This window comes from Brassica napus, chromosome C4, assembly GCF_020379485.1.
Source record: "Brassica napus cultivar Da-Ae chromosome C4, Da-Ae, whole genome shotgun sequence".
Taxonomy (NCBI): Eukaryota; Viridiplantae; Streptophyta; class Magnoliopsida; order Brassicales; family Brassicaceae; genus Brassica; species Brassica napus.
The window spans coordinates 51,199,497-51,218,881 of record NC_063447.1 but is presented as its reverse complement, the minus strand read 5'-3'; the positions used below and the strand labels follow the sequence as shown (position 1 = coordinate 51,218,881).

The window sequence follows — 19,385 nt, the reverse complement described above, 5'->3', positions numbered from 1 at the left end:
GTCCGAAAAGTGTTGTTATTGCTAATCTAATTGGAGGTAACAATCGGTAGATTAAATGTTGGTTCAATTTTAGTTGGCCGGTTTTATTGACTTAGTATTAAGTTGATATATCCAAGGAACCAAACACATTTACATGTCCAAACACATACTATTCTAAAGGAAGTCTAAATTTAAATGACAACTTGTAAATGGTAGATAAAAATTAGGACCCTAAATTAATAGATTAGAAGTCTTGGTGTGGTGCCAAACCTTTAGGGATTGTGAATCAAAGGAGCTGTTGGTGGCTAATTTCAGATTTTGAATTACTATTGAACAGAAATAACCCCATAACTAATTAATACCAAACAATATTTTCACATTTCCAAGTCTGTCCACAAATTTTTCTTACCAAAATCAGACGACCACATAACTAATGTGTATAAGCTCACTCATGCCCAATCATACACTACTCTATATCATTTGCTTTGACGTATACGCTTTGATTAATTCTTTGAAAACTCAGGATCAGCTGGTTTATGAGGTATTGGGGGTAACATATGTGGAGATATGGAACAATTTGCTGCATTTTTCTGTCGATTTCGCAATGCTTTGGATACAAATCTCGACACATATAGAGCTGCTCCAAGATTGAGTTGTGGGCCTTGAGGAATATGATTATAGTCCCTTTTGGCGTGTAGGATCCTAGAAAGCTTCCTTTTGCAGTGTTCCCTCCAGGCTGCCTGTATGAAGCATGCCGCCCATAATCGCCAATGCGCTGAATAGAACCTGAAAAAAGGGAATTGCATGCTCACTTTGAAGGTAGTAACAAAGTAAAGAACCTGAACTTCTATATTAGTTTCGAAGCCTTGCCTGAACATGTGTCTGAGTCTACTGCTGTGAGAGCGATTGAAATGAGAAGCTACAAACTTAAGATCATCATGCAAGAGAATGAAGCCTTCAACATCTGTCAGAGTCAATACTGATCGGTCTGAGGTGGGGAGGCTAGAAGAAGAATGTGGATCAAGAACCCAAAAGAGAAGATCTCCACATATGTCACCTGCTTGGAGGTAAGATGAATCATAGTAGCCAGTTATATCACTAAACCCGATCATACTTTTCAGGCTGCCTTTAGTTATAATCAGCATTTCTGCAACCGGGTCACCCTCTTTCACTATATAGCTATTAGCTGAGTAGAACACAGACTTCACGCGGTCACACAGTGCTTCTAGCAACCAACTATCATCCATCATGTTGAGCCACGGAACCTGACAAGTCAAAAAACTATAAGTTAACAACTATAATAAATTCACAAATCAATCAATAAGAAAAAAAAATGGAGCTTACACTGTTTAAGAGAGTAAGGTAAAGATGTCGTTTGGTTTCGAGCCTGAGGTCTTTAGGAAGGCTATGAAGAAGAGCTTCCTCTTCGATGCCTCTAGTTTTTCGCCATTTGTAGTTCTCATATCTCCTAATGCGTTCCTTCAAATACTCTGGTAGCATCCGATTCGACATCCATTTTTCAGTGTCTCTCTTTTTCTCCTCCATTTCATCTAATCTTATTGTAGTTGATTGCAAATACTTCTACGATCACCCAAAAAAAAAAGAAAACCTTCTAAGCATCAGCTCTATGAGATAGAAAAAAACTATATGCCATTTATGTGCATTTTACCTGAATGTTTCCAATGAGTACAGCAAACAAGAGTAAACCAGAGACGCAGATTATGAGAGCAAAAACGATATCCCCTACAGAGTTGCTTGTCTTTAGATTTTGTCCTAAAGCACTGTAAATATTAAAGAACATGTTCAGCTATGAAACTTTAGATCTCACAAGAGATGGTTGAATTTTCACATACCTAATATTTCGTAGACCCCACCAAAAGCAGTAAAAAAACTTCCTTGGGAAATCCCTTGGCTTTGACTCTACGATTCCTGACCTCAATGCATCAGTGTACATACCAAAGTTGAAGACTGTAGACCCTATGATTTGGTCAGGGTCGATCAGTGGGCAAGTAGTATTCAGATAGCGACCGTTGTTTTGGCGACCTCGTGCACAATACTGATATCTGAGATTGCATCCGAATATCTTAGCACACTCTAGACGCCAGCATTTATTTTTCTTTTCTACTGAACTCACGTACCAGAAAGCCCCAAACACCTGACCCGTCATATATGCATATCACAATTGTAACAATTTTTGTTGCTTCATAACAAAAAAAAAAATAATAACAGTGGGAGCAAGCAAGAGAACAGACTTACATGACTGTGCAACATGTAGAGGAAAAGATTGAAAGCAGCACCAACCCACTTTGTTTCTGCTATTGTCCCAGAGGCTCTTGTCACTTCTTTTAAAAGCGGGTAGATACGGATGATTCTTGGTATATATTGAGTAAGTATAATCCATTTCAGTATTGCTTGTGACACCAGCGAGTCAGACCGGTGAATAAGAATGAGAACCACAACCTACAATATTTTCCATTCCACACCTCTAATCACGATAACAAGAAAACAGATATTGTTTTTTTTTTAATATCAGGAGGTTTGGAGCCGAAGCCAGTAATCCTCAAACCCCAAACTAAATCATGTAAAATTAGTTTGTTCCAGCCATGGTAAAAAACAGATTGCATGATGGAGACAGGAAGTGAACACACACCTGAGGGATGGGAATAACAGAACAAATATCAACAATGAAGTGAAAGAAGAAGAGTCTTTTCCTCATAGCCTTAGAATGCACGATTAACTCGCCTCGTAAAGACACTTGAGAACGAGGGGCTATGAACTCGGTGATGAAATTAAAAATGATGTGAATCACATAGAATGTGTCGATAAAGGTGCGAATGGCCGAAACTACTGCTGCAAGCTTCTTGTCGAAAGTGAAGCAGAAGTTAGGAGAATCAATCACAGGGATGAAGAGAAACAAAGGATCAACACCCAAAGCAACAACGCAAACTAACAAGATTGCCTTCCTCCAGTTTTCAAGAGTATTTAGAGTTTTATAAACCTTCTTTAACTGTCCTCTAACACTCTTGATATTCTCATGTACAGATTGCATCGTTGAAGCTCTTTCCATTTTTTCAGTTATCAAACCTGCACCAACAAGGTGATACATATGTATATAATACAGTTTTGAATTCCGAGAGAGGCCGTAGAAGAAAATGAAAACTAAACTAGAAATCACTAGTTGACAAAAAATAAAATTAGAAATGACTTTCCAACAGAGTACTTTGACTTTCAAATGAAACCAAAATAAAGTCATTCGTCTCTCTACCTTAAACTAATTCAATTCCATGTAAACTAGAACTAAATATGGACCGATCAGTAGTTTTGACTTTCAGAAGAAAACAAAAACTGGAACACTAGAGACTTGATACTCTCGATTAAGGTAGATCAGATAGATAGAGAAAATGAAACCTGGCTGTCTGTAAATGGGTGAGGCGGATGCATGATTCCTCCTTCAATTGTTGGAAAATGGATTAATGTTCAAAACTTTCCCAAGCTTCTTCTGAGATTTTTCAAAGCAGCAATCAGTTGGAGAGGACGAGGATGCATAATTTTCAACATCTCTAGTACGAAAACAAAAGAAAAGTCAAACTGAACGGTTTAATACAGGGGCCAACTTGAACCACCTCAATAAATTTATTTGTTTTTCTTTGTCGACCAATAAATATATTTGTTGATTACCCATCAATGCTATATATTAATTAAGAATTTTGGTTTATTATGATTGGATGAAATCAAGTTTTGATAAATCTATATATTAATACATTCTCCTTGCTTACTTTTTAGCTTACTTTTTAGTTTTGAAATGGATTAGCACATGGGCTTTGAAGCATGATCTACGGTTTTATTAATCTTGTTCATCTTCAAGTTTAAAGATATGGATTAGCACATGGGTTTAACTAATCAAGATGACTCGTGTCTTTTCGTAAGCGGTAATCCTAAACTAATAACCTGTACGGCAATGTGATGTCAGTGACCCATTCATAAAAAAAAATCATATCATCCTTAAAACGTAGATACTTTTTTTTTTGACATCGCTTACTTTAATTTTTTATTTAAACGATATCATTGGGATTTATTAAATCCATGTCCAACTCTATATTATCCGATTAGCACGATATTATCCACTTTGAACCTTAGGCAAGTCCGCATGGTTTTACTTTTGGTTTTTATCCCAAAAATTCTTGTATTATTAGAGTTGGATATCTCTTTATATATTAGACTTTCCTTTGTCTAAATTTAAATTTGGAATTTTGTTGATATTTCACATTTTCCCTCTCAAACTAAAGACCACACTCATCTCGTGTGTTTCTTTCCTTTGAGAATGCGCCTCCCACAACTTTTCGGTCCTTTGAGAATGTCATCACAGGTTCCATGATCATCTTGACTGTTTCTGTTGAACCTCCCTTATTCTTACTTGAAGGGTATTTTGGTTTTCTTGCAGATCTTCGTCAACCTGGCATATCAATGTTGGGATTTATTAAATCCATGTACAACTCTATATTATCCGATTAGTACGATATTGTCCACTTTGGGTCTTACACAAGCCCGCATGGTTTTACTTTTGGATCCCATCCAAAAGACCTCTCAGACATTTCTTTACATATTAGACTTTCATTTGTCTAATTTCCAATGGTTTAAGTATTGTTCCTCCAATGATAGTGGTACCAAGTACTTCTTGGCAAGAGTTCACCAAAAAACGAGGGCTAAGTAACTCGACTCATTCATGAACCAAGTTATCTCCGCTTCTTCTACCCATTCTGCAATATTTCACAGATACGACGAAAATATTGGGAAAGAGGGAGCAACCTTACTTTAAACCTCAGGTATTGACAACATACTTTTGTGACTAAGCTAACCATTTACCCACCGAAAACCAAGCTCAAGTTTATACAACTCGTTCTCCAAGCTATGAATAGTATAAGCAAATCTTTTGTACGTAGTACCACAATAATTGCTTGCCGACAAATATCAAAGTTTTCTTTGTGACATGTACAACGAAGAGACATTAACTGTCTGTAACATAAATAAAACACTCTCAAGAAGAAAAAGCCTTGAACAAACAACGAAAATCAAGTGGCGGATAGTTTTACGAAAGCTCTTTATTCAAGTTGGACATTAAAACTTTCCTACACTAAACGGGGTATTGAGATGAGAGTTTGTGAATACTCTTATCCGAAAATGTTCGGTACGTGTTGCTTAATATCTTTGTATAAGTGATATACTCGGTTGAAATTATATTTGGAGATAAACATGTACGTAATATCTGGAGATAAACATAGTTCGATAAGTTAGGATTATTTTACATGCATAAAAAGTGCATATACAGCATCTTGAAAACAAAGCATTATCAGATCTTTTAGAAAATGAAAACAAAAGTACATGTTACAAAAAAAAAAATATTAACAATTGTATGAATCATCTGGAAGAAAATTCATATATATATCCAAAAGATCATATATATTTTTTCCCCAAAAAAGGCTTAGACAAGACAAGTGGCCAGTACGTAGGCTGTAAGAAAGAAGAAAACACATTCGTAGGATAAGTTAAAACATAACATAACTTAAGGTGGCGAGCTGAGACCAACAAAAAAAATCCAAAATTGAACAGAAATTAGAAGTTGCATAGATCTATATAGCATTTATTGACTAATAAGGAGCTATTGTGGTTTGGTCCGTTTGCGGCTGAGCATAATGTTCCAACTCTTTAGCCTTGTCCGAAATCATCACTCTCGCGTAATCCACTTTATCCGCTCCCATGGGATGTTTTCCGGTGACGTACCTATAGATCCACGATAAAGCCGTCGCTGCTGCCACCCCACATCCACCGGAAAATAAGAATCCCGCCGTCAAAAGGCACATCGTTATCACCGCAGGCACAAGCACGGGGCTAAAAAGAACCATCAAAGGCGTCGCTACGACTAGACCGATCACGGTTCCGGTGAGCGTTAATCCCGAGAGCACGAGCAGTGACATGCCGATCGTCGCCGCCGTTAGGAATCTCACGGTTTGTCTTGTCGATGGTGATGATGATGATTCGTGGAGATTTCTCGTCATTGGTTGCTGATGTTGATGAAGATCCGCCATTTTCTCTTATTCTGTTTGTTTGTTTATGCTATTTTGCGATTTGTGAACAATGAGGGCTGAGGAATATATAATTGGGGAGGTAAAAGGAGAGGCTTGGCGAACGATGAAGCGCGATATGTGCGCGTGTGAAGTGGACAGTTAGTCGTCAATAGAGCAGAGTGTCACGCGGGCGTGTCAGCTCTGCATGGAGTTACCTTGACGAGGTACTGACACGTGCGTCCTCGATTTCGAATTAAATCAACGTTCTTGAAGGCAATTGGGCTACTAGTTGGGCCTGTCTCGATGAGAGTAGAGAGTCGCATGCATTTGAAGAAGGGATCATGCAGGCTAAAGATTATCAGTTTTTTATTTTGTAAGATTACCAGTATTTGAACCATTACATTCCATGCACTACTTTATAAATCGGTTATAATTAAAGAATTTTAATAAAATTTATAACGATCATTTTAATACAATAAAATAAGATTTTGGATAGTTTTAAAACGATAACTCTAAATAAATTAATTAATTAAATAAGAATTTATAGTGTAAACTGAGAAACCATAGTTTTAGTATTTTATGAAAACAAAAAAAACATAAAATAAACAGATGTTTTAAAGAAGCTTAAAAATAATATGTTTGAATTTACATTATATTATTTCTAAGCTTACTTAAAAACATATTTTCTTAAGTAAGCCACTTAATCGAGATAAAAAAAACTATAATTTTTAAGTAAATCATTTTTTTTATTTTTAATATAATTAATCAGAAGTAAATCATTTTAAACAAGCAAGTTTAATTCTCAAATTTTAAACTAGAATAAAAAAGTTTTATATTTGTGTTAATCTGTTAAATATAACTAATGACACTAAATGCTTAACTTTGACCGGACTGAAATGGCTTGATTAATAAATTTATCAGTTTTATTAATGTTTGATCAAAATGTTAAGATTAAAACGACGTGTTGTTAATTAAAAAAATTAGTTTATTTTTGAAAGTTAAAAATTATTTTATCAATTTTTCATGTGTATTGTTGTCTTTAGTCGTAGTCCCAATCATACTCTAATAAATTGCTTAAAACAGGTCTCTGCCATAAATCAATTTCCCAATAAGAATAGAACAATGTTTCTTTTTTCTATCAGAAGAATAATCTAAATGAAATTTGGCATCTCTTGTTGTAAAAGCTGGAGTCGAGTGTGAAATTGTGGTGGTGTGGGTAGAACTCAGAAGGCATGTCGGTAAATGGCATCAGCAACACCGTCCTCGTCGTTGCTCATACCAATCACATCAGCCACGGCCTTTGTCTTTTCTGCACCGTTGCTCATAACGACTCCCAACGACGCTAGTTCCAGCATCTCCATGTCATTTTCCCCATCCCCTATCGCCATTATCTGATACAATAAAATCCCATTTGCCTCATCAGCTACCTTTTCTTAATTACCAAATATTTCAGACAAATCCAGTCTAATATTGACTTTTTATAAATCTCCACCGAACTAGAACCAAATAGACACTTCAGGTCTGTTCGTTTTGTGTAAGATTCATTTATTTCTAGTTTTCTGTTTTTACCTCATTCGGTGAAACGCCCAAATGATTGAGAAGCATTTTTACACCGTTGCCTTTGGAGGTTCCGGGTGGGACGATTTCTAACATGTCTGATTGAGCTTGAACGACACTGGCACGGTCTCCCGTTGCTTCTGACCAATACGGACGGATAACAGATGAGACCCCCTCGGTGGTGTCCATAAATATCACTTTCTTCGGATACACAAAGAGAACCGAACTTCAGTACATAGGCTTCTACAAGAAAGCAAAATCAAATTTCTGACTCCACGAGTTACCTGAATGTCGGCTTCAGCTATAAGTTGATCAACGGAAGATATGATCTCGGCCTGTTAGAGATTGTGTAAGAACCCGACACGGAATCAAACAAGAAGGGAACGGTTTCACGAACCTACCTTTGGTTCATTGTAAGTTGTGTGAAGAGAGTCGACAAGAGGATGGTCAAACAATGTCAAGCAGCGATCCTGGCTGAATGCAATGAGAGGAATCCCATGCTCCAGAGAATAAAGACACGTCTGCATATCACAAACCAACATTCCTAAATATCTGAAATAGTATAATGAATGTTGTGAACTAAACCGAGGGTGTGACAATTAAATATGTGCTATAGTACAAATCATTAGTGGATCACCTCTCTGCAGACATCCCGGTCCAAGTTTCCTCTATACACTTCTTTCCCCTGTCTACCATAAACAAGTAACCCCTGTAATCAAACAGAGATTCCGTGAGATATCGAAAATCAGAGATATACAATTAGAAATGTGCATGTAACTACTGGTCAAGGGAAATAAGGGACCTGAACGAATACGCCTGGAGAGGACTCTGAAACAATGCCATCGCGTCCAGCTAGATCAGCCATTTTCAAGATTCTCATCGCACCTGGGCGAGACTGTGACAAATAAATGATGTTAGCCATAGCAAACTCCAAAACATTCAGAGGGAGAACAAGTAACAGAAAAGAAAGGGGTAAGAGTGTTATCAGATGGATATACTGTTCTCTTCTCACCTTCCCCGTAGCTATCACGACTTTAAGTCCCCTCAGCGTGGCTTCTTTTAAAGCTTTCGCATTAGCTTCTGAAATCTGACTTTTGCTGTTAAGCAGTGTGCCTAACATTCACATTATGATCCGATGAGATAAGAGAAGAAAACCAAAAAAAAAGCAACAACTACAGATTGTTGAATAGGTAAACCTTACCATCCATATCACAGAATATATAGGAAAACTTGGGTCTGTAGAATCTTAGGCCGTCCCCTTTCTTCCTGTCTTTTAACACTAGTCTTAGCACAAACAAGCAGAACAGTAACCAGGAAGAGAAATGTAAAAGGAGGAAAATTACCATCTGCTTTCTCCGGCTGAGGCTTAGCTGTTTTCTCAATGTCATATGCACTCTGAATGAGTCCTTTCCCTTTCCACCCAAGGCTCTTTAGCAGCAACTCCTCTTCCTCCTCCATTTCTTTCTCAGCCTCGTCGCTGATCTCATGATCAAACCCCAGTAGGTGTAACATCCCATGTATCTTTTAAGATAAAACATAAAAGGTAAATCAGCAAAAAGAGGCTGCAACACAAATCACATCAAGAATATATAAAAAAGGATCCTTCCCTTCTTATACTTTCTAGAGATTATTGAAACACAGCACTGACTTCTTACATGGTAATAACAAAGATCAAGAACTATAGTTCTAAGAAAAAGAAATCAAATTTATCCAAACAAAACTCTTAGTAATATTCACATTTCACTTGTATATTTCACAACAACAGTAACATTACCACAAGAATGCGTATCTCATCAAGAAGAGAGTGACCTCTCTCAGCAGCCTGCCTTGCAGCAGTCTCAACAGAAATGACGATATCTCCCATCATAAGCTACACCACCAACAATGTATAGATAAGTTTTATCCCTATTTGGTAACCATACTGAGTGAATGAAAACATAACAACTCTCTCTCTCTCTCTCTGACTTACAACAGGAAGCTTCAGTTCAGGGACGTGCTGCGACATGGAAAGCACATCTGTAGGATGATCTTCACCCCTCCACTCTTTGTTGAGTTTACAGATGAACTCATCGTTGCAAAGCATCAAAGATAACTCAACGGTTTCAAACCCACCAACGTTTTCTATATCAGTTTCTCTCGTTTTATACTTGGAATCTTTCAAACCGTTGAACGCCAGCTTCATCGCCATGGGAACATTAACACGAAGCATCTCCGCAATATTCTACAAAAAGAATGATTATAACAAGCTAAATCTGAATTTTCGAGTAGCGTCAAAGACTAAGAGATAGAGATAAAAACCTGAATCTCGGTATCGTCAGGAAGCTGCTCTTCGATGCAGATGCTGACGCTGAGCTCGAGTTCTTGCTTTCTCTTGGGCGCTCTCTTCCTCATCTTCCTGTACTCTCTCCTCTCCGCGAACACGCGACCCGCTGCCGGCTTTGGAAGCTTCCAATCTCCTCCTCCGATATTGCGTACGGCGTGGAATCTCCGGTGGAACATGGAAGAGGAATCGGAGGAGGAAACATTGAGAAGATTCGCGGTGGTCGCAAGGGCGATTCTCGGAGAAGAGCGAACGAGTAGGGGCTGGAGGACACGGGCGTGGTGGTAGAGAGTGGCGCGTGTCATTGCACGCGCTTCTGCGGAGAAGAGACGGTTATGGCGGAGGATTGGGGAGAGACGAGAGAGCATGGAGGAGAGAGATACGAGGGAGGGAGGCGTCTCGCAGTAGTCTCCAATTTTGCTAAATGTGTGGAGAGACTACAAACCGAATCGAACCGGAGTTATTCGAATTTAAACCGAATTGAGAGATTTTTATCGAATTGAGTTCTATCATGAACCGAACAGTAACCAGGCCTCGTGGTCTGGTGGTAAAGGAACCTCGGCTGAGGTGTCCACCATCACGACTTCGAGCCCCGGCCACAGCGGATTTAACATCCTTTCCGCTGGGGCGCTGGACCCCTTACGGGGGATAGTTGGGACTGTGGCTGCCCAGATACCAGAGTTATAAAAAAAATGAACCAAACAGTAAACAATTGTTTTTGTATCCTCTTTCATCGAAACTAGGGTAGCCTTAACTTCTGTTCGTCTGTGTTTATTCCAATTGATGCCTCTGGATTTAGAACCGAACCGAAATTTCGATTAGTTCGATGAGAAGTTTGGTTCGATTCGAGAGGTTTATAAAATATTTTGGTTTTCGGTTAATTGGTTAGTTTATTTAAAAAAAATAAAAAATTGTTAACCAAATTTTGAACAGAACTAATCAAATTTTTGAACCGAAATTACTTGAATTTAACCAAAATATAATCGAAACAAAAAGATTCAGTCATTTTGGTAAAAATAAAAAATTAAACCGGACTAACAAAATACTGAACCGAACCGACCCAAACTTTTTTCCGATTTAATTCGGTGAAATTTTGGTCAAACCGAAATATCCAAATTCTGAACTACCCTACCTGAATTACTTAAACTGCTCGAACCCACATGCCTAGGCTCACCTTTGAGTGTACTTTGAATAGCTCAAATAAGGTTAGACCATGAGACATTTGGTGAACACAAATTAAATTATACGCATACGTGATACGCCATGCATAGCCAGTATGGTTTAGTTTCGTTTTAAATACATGTTCGGATATGTAGATTATATAGGGGGTTGCAAAATGAATTATCCCGTTCAATTCAGCTCACCTTATGATGAGTTCAAATCTTTCATAGCTCAAAAGTTTCATGAAGGCGTTGTGGAAAAAATATTTATTATTAGTTTTAACTCTTCCTATATTTCTTTGATCAAGCATAATTGAGTCTTTGTGATTGTACTGTTTACATTGGGGTCCTCGCGTTCGTGGCTTGGGGTCCTCGCGTCTCTAGGCCATTGACCGGTTCGGCGCTCTCCAAGTCTGTATAGCGGGTTTTGGATCGGTTTTCAATGGTTTGTGTTCTAAATCCTTTCTTCGATAGCGTTTGTGTGTTACGGAGGTGACGATTATAAGTTTCGAGGAGATCATCGAGACCTAGCTACTCCAGAGACGACACGGGAACTCCCGGCATCCGAGACGACAAGGAGAACCTCAGTTTTTCATGATCATCGTTGACGGTTGAGAACAGGAATCGATTTCTTATGTTTGCTAAAAACAGACTAGCGGAATGTGCCGGGTTTAGTGGGTGGGCGAAGCTAGTGTTGTAATTGGTAGACTAGGAAGCTTTTGTTTGAATCGAGGCTGTAACCGAAACCTATTCTTGTCTATCGGGCTGATTTATAATATATTTCTTCAAAAAAAAAAAAAATTGAGTCTTCGCGATTGTACTGTTTACATTTTTGTTATTCTTCTCTTTTGTGGAATATGTTAGCTTGCAGTTTGGTTTTAGACAAGACATATGAACTTTCCAGTAAAACAACCAAAAATGTATAAAAATCGAGAATTCAACACAAAAGACTTTTCACCCACCCTTTCCAACTTCAAGAAGACTTGGTAGAAAAACTATTAGTGAGTCAACTTGATTGAATTTATCTTTATGCAATATATTATACAATTATGTATATATAAATAGATGGTCATGCAAGTATGCAACCATAATACCATCTCAAATTTTCATCTCTGCTTTTTCATTGTTAATATTCAGCCAAACTATCATACATAGAAAAAAAAAATGAAAGGCTCTTGGAATTCAAGGAGTATCATTCATATTACTCTTCCTTTTCTTCTCTTTTTCATTTATAATTTCACGGCCGTGTTTACAGCTCCTGCTCGACACTTGTGTCATCCTGTACAAAGAGATGAACTTCTCAAGTTCAAGAACGAGTTTGAGATAAAGAAACCTTGTTTGGACGGCATTCGTCTTAAGACGGAGTCATGGGCAATTAATAGTGACTGTTGCGATTGGGATGGTATCACATGTGATACCAAGTCTTGGGAAGTGATCGAGCTAGACCTTAGTCGCAGCTGCCTCCATGGTCGGCTTCATTCCAATAGCAGTCTTTATAAGGTTAAAAACCTAACCACTCTCGACCTCTCATATAATTATTTTAGTGGTCACATCTCACCTTCTATTGGAAATTTTTCTCATCTTACCATTCTCGACCTTTCTAAAAATTATTTTAGTGGTTGGATCCCTTCTTCAGTTGGAAATCTTTCACATCTTACCATTCTTGATCTTTCTGGTAATGATTTCATTGGTGAGTTGCCATCTTTTGGCAGTATGAACCAGTTGAACCTCTTAAGCGTTGAATTCAATAAACTTGGTGGCAACTTCCCACATTCCCTTCTCAATCTTGAAATGTTGTCGGATTTATATCTCTCCCACAATCAATTTACTGGCACACTTCCTTCTAACATGAGTTCACTCTACAACTTGGAGTACTTTCAGGCATGGGACAACTCTTTTAGTGGAACTCTCTCTTCTTCTCTATTCACTATTCCTTCTTTGACTTATGTTGATTTGAGAGATAACCAACTCAATGGTACTCTTGAATTTGGCAATATATCTTCACCATCTAAACTAACAACGTTAGACCTTGGCAATAACAACTTCATAGGACCAATCCCAAAATCCATTTCCAAATTAGTAAACCTTCAAGACCTTGACCTTTCTCGTTTGAACACTCAAGGCCCGGTCGACTTTAGTATCTTCTCAAATCTCAAGTTGCTCCAACTTCTTAACCTATCCCATTTAAACACCACCACTACCTTTGACTTGAATGCAATCTTAAGGTCGAATCTCCAGTCAATCTTTTTATTGGATCTCTCTGGGAACCATGTTTCAACCACAAACAAAAGTTCAGGTGTGAATCATCATTTGCAAATGATAAGCCAGTTGTACATGTCAGGATGCGGTATCACCGAGTTTCCTGGGCTCTTAAGAACCCAAAACAAATTGACGAATCTTGACATTTCCAACAACAAAATCAAAGGTCATGTTCCTGGATGGCTATGGACACTACCAACTTTGAATTTTGTGGATCTTTCCCACAACATGTTCATTGGTTTTGAAAGATCAACGAAACTTGGACTATCTATGCAGTACTTGGTTGGCTCCAATAACAATTTCACGGGCGAGCTTCCCTCTTTCATATGTGATATGCGCTCTCTAATCACTCTTGATTTGTCTAGCAATAACCTCAATGGTGCCATCCCTCATTGTATGGGAAACCTCAAGAGCAATCTTTCATTTTTAAACCTTCGTCAGAATCATCTTAGTGGAGATCTTCCAAATAACACATTTGCAAGTCTAAGGTCGCTTGATGTCGGGCATAACCAACTCACGGGTAAGCTTCCAAGATCTTTGATCCATTTCTCAACTCTTGAAGTTTTGAATGTGGAAAGCAACAGAATCAGTGACACCTTTCCTGTCTGGTTGAGTTCCCTAAAACATCTTCAAGTTCTTGTCTTACGCTCCAATGAATTTCATGGACTGGTACATCAAGCCTCGTTTCCTACGTTGAGAATCATAGACGTATCAGATAATCACTTCAATGGTACGCCTTTTACGATTATGAAAATTATTTTTGTAAAAGGAAATAGGATTTTGAGACTATTATAAATAAATACGGAAAATATTGTAAATTTATTCATTCATATAATCAATATGCAAAAATCCTAAACGGGTATTTGTCTCAATTCGTTTATTGCTCTTAAGTTTCCTAAATTAATTAGCTTTTGTTCTCAACAGGAACTTTGCCTTCAAATTACTTTGTGAACTGGAGTGCCATGTCATCACTTAAGGCTAACAAAGATCGGTCTAAAGAAAAGTACATGGGAGATTTTTTTGGCTATTATCATGACTCAATGGTTTTGACGAATAAAGGTATAGAGATGGAGCTAGTACGTATTCTTAAGATCTACACCGCACTCGACTTCTCCGGAAACAAGCTTGAAGGAGAGATTCCACGGTCCATCGGTACATTAAAAGAGGTTCATGTGCTCAACTTATCATACAACGCTTTCACCCATCACATCCCATCATCTATGGGAAACTTGACAGCTCTCGAGTCACTGGACGTTTCCCAAAACAAGCTTTCCGGAGAAATTCCACAAGAGCTAGGGAACCTCTCGTATCTTTCCTACATGAACTTCTCTCACAATCAGCTTGTTGGTCTAGTACCAGGAGGCACTCAGTTTCGGAGACAAAAGTGCTCTTCGTTCGAGGAGAACTCTGGACTCTTTGGTCCGGCTCTCGATGAAGTTTGCAGAGATATCCACGCGCCTGCACCACAGCAGCATGAAAAGTCGAAACCAGAGGAAGAAAAAGAAGAGGTGTTGAGTTGGGTGGCAGCTGCGATAGGATTTGGACCTGGTATTGTTTTTGGATTGACGATTGGGTGCATATTGTTCTCCTGCAAAAAAGAGTGGTTCATGAACGTTTTTGGTCGAAACGAACGCAGAAGCTCCACAATGGTAAAGGCTAAAAGGTAATGTTCTGAATTTGAAAGAATACAAAAACTCTATTTATAATAATGAAATGGTCTGGAGAAATCACCTAAATTAAATGAAACTAACGTATCGAGTTATATTTATTATAGCCGTTTTAAAACCCAAGCTGCTCGAAGAGGACAATGAATCAACCAAACCAAGTAAATTGAAGAGAAAGAAGCTTGCGGAGAAAGCAACCTAGCTCCTAATATTCTGGTTTTTTTTGTTGATAAAAATATTCTGGTTTTGTATGTAGTTTGGTTTATCATGGTCTTAGTTTCCGGCTTCGCTTAGTGAGTTTCTTTTTATGTTTGTCTCTCTATATTATGGCAAAAACCTGTTGATTCAGAACAACACCCACATGTGTGTGTTTACTTCATCTGTTGTCAGATAAACATCCCTAAATTCGCCATTGATCCAATATAGCTAGGTCGTAATCAAAATAGATATTTGCTGTATAGACCAAAAAAGCACCCTAGTCAAGAACCTGAATTTTTGTGATTTTTTTTTTTAATTGAATTGAATATAAGACCTATTATGCAGACCAAAAACGTTTTTGCCATAATATGCTTCTATTTTTTATGTAGTACATGTGTGCATTAGTGCCGTTATATAGGCTTTCCTGATGGAGGTCTCGTGGCGAACCACTCTTGTACATTACTTGCTTTGGACGACAGCTTCCACAAGTCGACACTATTGCAAGTAATTGTGACTATCATTTGATATATCAAGTAACCAAACGAATTGTTAATTTGATAAATTGTTGAACTAATTCAAGAATCAAAAACTGAGCAGCATTTGACTGAACTAATTCAAGAATAAAGAATCGTACTCTCTTTTAAAAACTTGGAACTCACTATTCCTCATATATAGAAGAACCCCATCGCTTGTTTTAAATTGCGAATTGTGACTTCTGCTATCTCCGTGGCTTTGTCCGCACCTTCTGTCAATACTTTATCCAAATACGCTGACTCTGCTGTTATCTCTTGATAACGGACCTGCATAGGAAAACATATACCAAACCAAATAACACATTAAGCGGATGAACTTAAACTTGAAGGTAATTGATTGAGTTAATAAGTTTTGACTTTGCAGAGACCTGGATTGGACTAAGATGCTCGACCACAGCATCCGTAAGTAGAGGCTTAAATGTGCCCCAGCTCATATCTTTGCATTCCTCCATCACTTCCTGCAAAAATGTTCCCGGATCAATAGGCTTGCATTTTTTACATCTCAAGTGATTATGATTATGACTAAAAGAGAAAGTAAAGCAATCTTTTAAGATTCAAACCAATTATTTCTTTTCTTCATACCTCTTTTGTCTTGCCTGAGACAATCTGATATACAGAGAGGAGATTGTTGCACTCAGGCCTCTCCGCATTGTCATATTCAAGGCTGCTGGAACGACAGGAAACATGAACTTTTCAATATAGATATCTCAATTTTTACTAAAGGACGAAACAAAACTTTTGCACTGCATGGAAATTTAATTAGCACTCACCCTACAAATGAGTCTGTCTTGCACCGTTTTATTTTATCCGCAATCAACTACATAATTTTTGAGACGATGGATTTAGTAGCAGACGCAACTTCACATACAACCAACATGACACAGAACTCTACAAGAATATGTTGTGTACATTAATTTTACTTACATCTTTTGAGTCAAGGAGATTGATCCGGGACTGATCAGAAGGTGCAGACTTGGACATCTACAAGATTACAATGACCGTAAGAAATTCCTCTAAAATTATCTGACAATTCTGAAGTCATGTAAACTGTATCCGGACCACATGTAAGGACGCAAGTAAAAGAAGTGTTAAGTCATTACAACTTAGCAAAAAGACTACCTAGTATCAAAAGTTTCTTTGGTATTAAAGAATACAAAGAGTTAACCTCAACATATTTCCAATAGGATATGTTTAAAATTTGATTTATTTCTTTGACACTCAGACCAACAGTGACGCATAAACTTTAGATTAGAACATTTCTACCTTGGAACGACCATCCGTAAGAGACATAACTCGAGCTCCAACTTGTGGTATGAGTGGTTCTGGTATCTACAAACATGATAATATATTAAACCGATTAACAATCTGTGATAATCCTATAAAGCTACACAATGTGCATAGACGAAGCATTTGGAAAGTCTCACCTTAAATATCGAACCACCACGCCTAAAGGAAATTAAGCCATTAGGAATCATGTAAAAAGCATAGATCATCAGCAATTGAATTGAACGGTATACTTAATATTCTAAAATGAAGAAAGCAAGATTTATATACCCTCCAAGCTTCTTCCACTTCCTTCCACCATATAAATTATTCACACGCTGTGCCAGGTCGCGGGCAAGCTCTAAATGCTGCTTCTGGTCCTCACCCACAGGGACAAAATCCGACTGCAAAAAAGCATTTCTTTAATTTTACTAGTGTTCCTTCTTTATTACACTAATTTTCAAATGACACTCGACTCTTCTAGAGCATCACCTTATACAAGAGGATATCAGCAGCCATCAGAACTGGATATGTTAACAAAGACACAGAAGCATTCTCACCCCCCTGCCACGCAAAAAAAGAAGAAGATCAAAATCAAAATGGAATCAGTAAACAGAATCCTGTATGTATACAATCACATAACATGAGGATATAAAAACATATAACGCACCTCCTTGCGTGATTTTTCTTTGAACTGAGTCATTTTCTGTAGCCAACCAATAGGTGTGGATGAACTCAAAAGCCACATTAAGTCCACATGAGCACGGACGTGAGATTGCACAAACACCGAAGCCTACAAGGACACTCTTTGATAAGTTATTTCAGATCTTCACATAAAGAGCTAAAATAAAAAAAAAAACGAACCTTAGAAATGTCAACACCACATGCTAGATAGAGCGCTGCGGTATCCCTAGTTGCCTTTCTTAGTTCTTGCGGGTCATATGGTAGTGTTATCTACCTTGGTCAAGACAGATAAACTAAACACAAGGAAATATTACCTATACTTAAAAACTTTTGAAAGGTTTTGATTGATACATACCGCATGAAGGTCTACAATGAAAAAGAGTGTTTCATATGTATCCTGCAGACATATAAACACATAAAGCCTGAAACAAAAGAGAGATGAATATTTGTAGCAACAAAAAAAAACGCATTCCATTAAAACCTTGAACTTTAGAACAACAGTGGAGGTACGTACCTGAAGGGCGACCCAGTTCTTGATAGCGCCTAGATAGTTTCCAAGGTGAATTGAGCCTGTAGGCTGGACTCCAGAGACCACACGTTTCCTGCTAAAACTACATGGAATCAAAAGATGGGGAGAGAATGCAACTAACAAGGAGAAGCCAGAGACAATAAATTTTACCTTGCAGAAGGAGAAGTCTGGTCGGAGCAATAACATCGGAATCTTTGTCTGGTTAGGGGAAGAGAAAGAGGGTTTGCGTGTCTGAGAAATCTGGTGCTGTAGCCGAGACGAGAGAACCTGGAAGCAGCAGAATCAAAAATGGAATCCAAGTGCATTTGAAGAGTGAGGGAGGGAGGGAGGTAAAACCTGGAGGAAGAGAGGATGAGGGAGTGAGAGGGAGTCGCGTGCGCCATTCTCTAGCTTCTCTCTCTTTCTGATGGCACCACAGAGAGAGAGTCAAACCATGTCTGTGTCTCCCTTCCCCCTTTGGATATTAAACCAATTCTATCGTTGTGAACCGAACCAATATGCTCAAACCGAATTGCATTCGACTTAAAATTTCTACAACACACAACGGAATCCATACTTGACTTGGCTTTGTCGGACCATACTTGACTTACTTGAAGTAAGAAAAATTGATATTTTCGAGTATTTTGTCTTGCCTTGTTGCTTGCTAAACCAAGTAATTGTCTCTTGTTTACGTAGAAAAAATACATATTCTATAATTTCAACATCCAAAAAAATCACATGAATTTTCAAAGAAGTAGACAAAAATGAAAATAAGCATTCAAAATATTGAAAGACCATATGAAACTCATTGTTGCTCCATTTTATTTTGATGCTCCAAAATAAGATTTTTATGTACTTCTTAGTCATGTTTTGCTCCTGGAAGCAAAAAAAAAAAACATTTTGTTCCTGCAAAAAAAGTTATTAAATGCAAACCAAACATACTTGATAATATGATGAATCTTATATTGTAACTAACAAGTATTATTTAGCAAGTAACGAGTATTTCATAAAACGAATAATTTATAAAATGAGTAATAAGTAACGAGTAACGAGACAAATATCAAAAAATGAAATGATACTTAATATTTGCTCTTGCCTTGCTAACGGCAAGTACTCGGTTTTTCAAGGCGAATACGGATCAAATCACGAGTATAAGGCGAATATCGAATAACGATGTCCAGCCTTACACACAACGGAA

The 19,385-nt window shown here is 37.8% G+C and overlaps 5 protein-coding genes across 7 annotated transcripts; 1 reads left to right on the top strand and 4 right to left on the bottom strand.

The window, feature by feature from the left end:
• Positions 1-308: 308 nt before the first annotated feature.
• On the bottom strand, positions 309-3,573 carry LOC106402114 (probable cyclic nucleotide-gated ion channel 12). 2 transcript variants are annotated; one of them, XM_013842774.3, is made up of 9 exons: positions 3,388-3,573; positions 2,630-3,063; positions 2,236-2,439; positions 1,833-2,134; positions 1,649-1,760; positions 1,324-1,560; positions 1,037-1,244; positions 850-943; positions 309-765 (listed from the first exon to the last, which is right to left on the bottom strand). In XM_013842774.3, the coding sequence occupies exons 2-9, from the start codon at positions 3,044-3,046 to the stop codon at positions 483-485; spliced, it is 1,857 nt and encodes a 618-aa protein (XP_013698228.1). In that variant the 5' UTR covers positions 3,047-3,063; positions 3,388-3,573; the 3' UTR covers positions 309-482. The 2 variants fall into 2 exon arrangements, with proteins under 2 accessions (XP_013698228.1, XP_013698227.1); XM_013842773.3 differs by having other exon boundaries at positions 850-1,244; positions 3,388-3,572.
• Positions 3,574-5,394: 1,821 nt separating this feature from the next.
• LOC106399832 (oleosin Ara h 15.0101-like) lies at positions 5,395-6,136 on the bottom strand. Its single transcript, XM_013840282.2, has one exon. It carries the CDS (start codon positions 6,060-6,062, stop codon positions 5,625-5,627), a length of 438 nt encoding a protein of 145 aa, XP_013695736.2. The 5' UTR covers positions 6,063-6,136; the 3' UTR covers positions 5,395-5,624.
• A 951-nt stretch (positions 6,137-7,087) lies between these two features.
• Positions 7,088-10,354, bottom strand: LOC106401307 (endoribonuclease YBEY, chloroplastic). Its single transcript, XM_013841803.3, has 12 exons — positions 9,897-10,354; positions 9,568-9,819; positions 9,373-9,468; positions 8,942-9,119; positions 8,800-8,868; positions 8,611-8,711; positions 8,401-8,493; positions 8,236-8,307; positions 8,000-8,119; positions 7,883-7,933; positions 7,611-7,799; positions 7,088-7,432 (listed from the first exon to the last, which is right to left on the bottom strand). The coding sequence occupies exons 1-12, from the start codon at positions 10,284-10,286 to the stop codon at positions 7,265-7,267; spliced, it is 1,779 nt and encodes a 592-aa protein (XP_013697257.2). The 5' UTR covers positions 10,287-10,354; the 3' UTR covers positions 7,088-7,264.
• A 75-nt stretch (positions 10,355-10,429) lies between these two features.
• On the top strand, positions 10,430-15,417 carry LOC106399690 (receptor-like protein 32). The gene is made up of 3 exons (XM_013840148.3): positions 10,430-14,067; positions 14,262-15,000; positions 15,112-15,417. The coding sequence occupies exons 1-3, from the start codon at positions 12,243-12,245 to the stop codon at positions 15,146-15,148; spliced, it is 2,601 nt and encodes an 866-aa protein (XP_013695602.2). The 5' UTR covers positions 10,430-12,242; the 3' UTR covers positions 15,149-15,417.
• A 280-nt stretch (positions 15,418-15,697) lies between these two features.
• LOC106397343 (tryptophan--tRNA ligase, chloroplastic/mitochondrial) lies at positions 15,698-18,717 on the bottom strand. 2 transcript variants are annotated; one of them, XM_013837934.3, is made up of 15 exons: positions 18,545-18,717; positions 18,359-18,475; positions 18,194-18,281; positions 18,035-18,076; positions 17,860-17,949; positions 17,666-17,788; positions 17,488-17,559; positions 17,287-17,399; positions 17,157-17,178; positions 16,996-17,061; positions 16,657-16,713; positions 16,503-16,549; positions 16,315-16,399; positions 16,101-16,190; positions 15,698-15,999 (listed from the first exon to the last, which is right to left on the bottom strand). In XM_013837934.3, the coding sequence occupies exons 1-15, from the start codon at positions 18,589-18,591 to the stop codon at positions 15,865-15,867; spliced, it is 1,194 nt and encodes a 397-aa protein (XP_013693388.2). In that variant the 5' UTR covers positions 18,592-18,717; the 3' UTR covers positions 15,698-15,864. The 2 variants fall into 2 exon arrangements, with proteins under 2 accessions (XP_013693388.2, XP_013693390.2); XM_013837936.3 differs by having other exon boundaries at positions 16,315-16,396.
• Positions 18,718-19,385: the final 668 nt, after the last annotated feature.

Bases quoted from the DNA above. Each gene is read 5' to 3' on its own strand.
- LOC106399832 (XM_013840282.2), bottom strand. From the start codon at position 6,062: ATGGCGGATCTTCATCAACATCAGCAACCAATGACGAGAAATCTCCAC.
- LOC106402114 (XM_013842773.3), bottom strand. From the start codon at position 3,046: ATGGAAAGAGCTTCAACGATGCAATCTGTACATGAGAATATCAAGAGT. The intron at 1,561-1,648 runs GTAAAATGCACA...GGGTGATCGTAG, and splicing joins TACTCATTGGAAACATTCAG to AAGTATTTGCAATCAACTAC. The intron at 766-849 runs GCAAGGCTTCGA...CCCTTTTTTCAG, and splicing joins AGACTCAGACACATGTTCAG to GTTCTATTCAGCGCATTGGC.
- LOC106401307 (XM_013841803.3), bottom strand. From the start codon at position 10,286: ATGCTCTCTCGTCTCTCCCCAATCCTCCGCCATAACCGTCTCTTCTCC. The intron at 9,120-9,372 runs GTAATGTTACTG...TTATCTTAAAAG, and splicing joins ATGAGATACGCATTCTTGTG to ATACATGGGATGTTACACCT. The intron at 8,869-8,941 runs GTAATTTTCCTC...TAGTGTTAAAAG, and splicing joins TCAGCCGGAGAAAGCAGATG to ACAGGAAGAAAGGGGACGGC.
- LOC106397343 (XM_013837934.3), bottom strand. From the start codon at position 18,591: ATGGCGCACGCGACTCCCTCTCACTCCCTCATCCTCTCTTCCTCCAG. The intron at 17,789-17,859 runs GTTCGTTTTTTT...GTGTCCTTGTAG, and splicing joins GTGGTGTTGACATTTCTAAG to GCTTCGGTGTTTGTGCAATC. The intron at 17,179-17,286 runs GTATATAAATCT...AATTTCCTTTAG, and splicing joins AAGTGGAAGAAGCTTGGAGG to GCGTGGTGGTTCGATATTTA.
- LOC106399690 (XM_013840148.3), top strand. From the start codon at position 12,243: ATGAAAGGCTCTTGGAATTCAAGGAGTATCATTCATATTACTCTTCCT. The intron at 14,068-14,261 runs GTACGCCTTTTA...TGTTCTCAACAG, and splicing joins ATCAGATAATCACTTCAATG to GAACTTTGCCTTCAAATTAC. The intron at 15,001-15,111 runs GTAATGTTCTGA...TATTTATTATAG, and splicing joins ACAATGGTAAAGGCTAAAAG to CCGTTTTAAAACCCAAGCTG.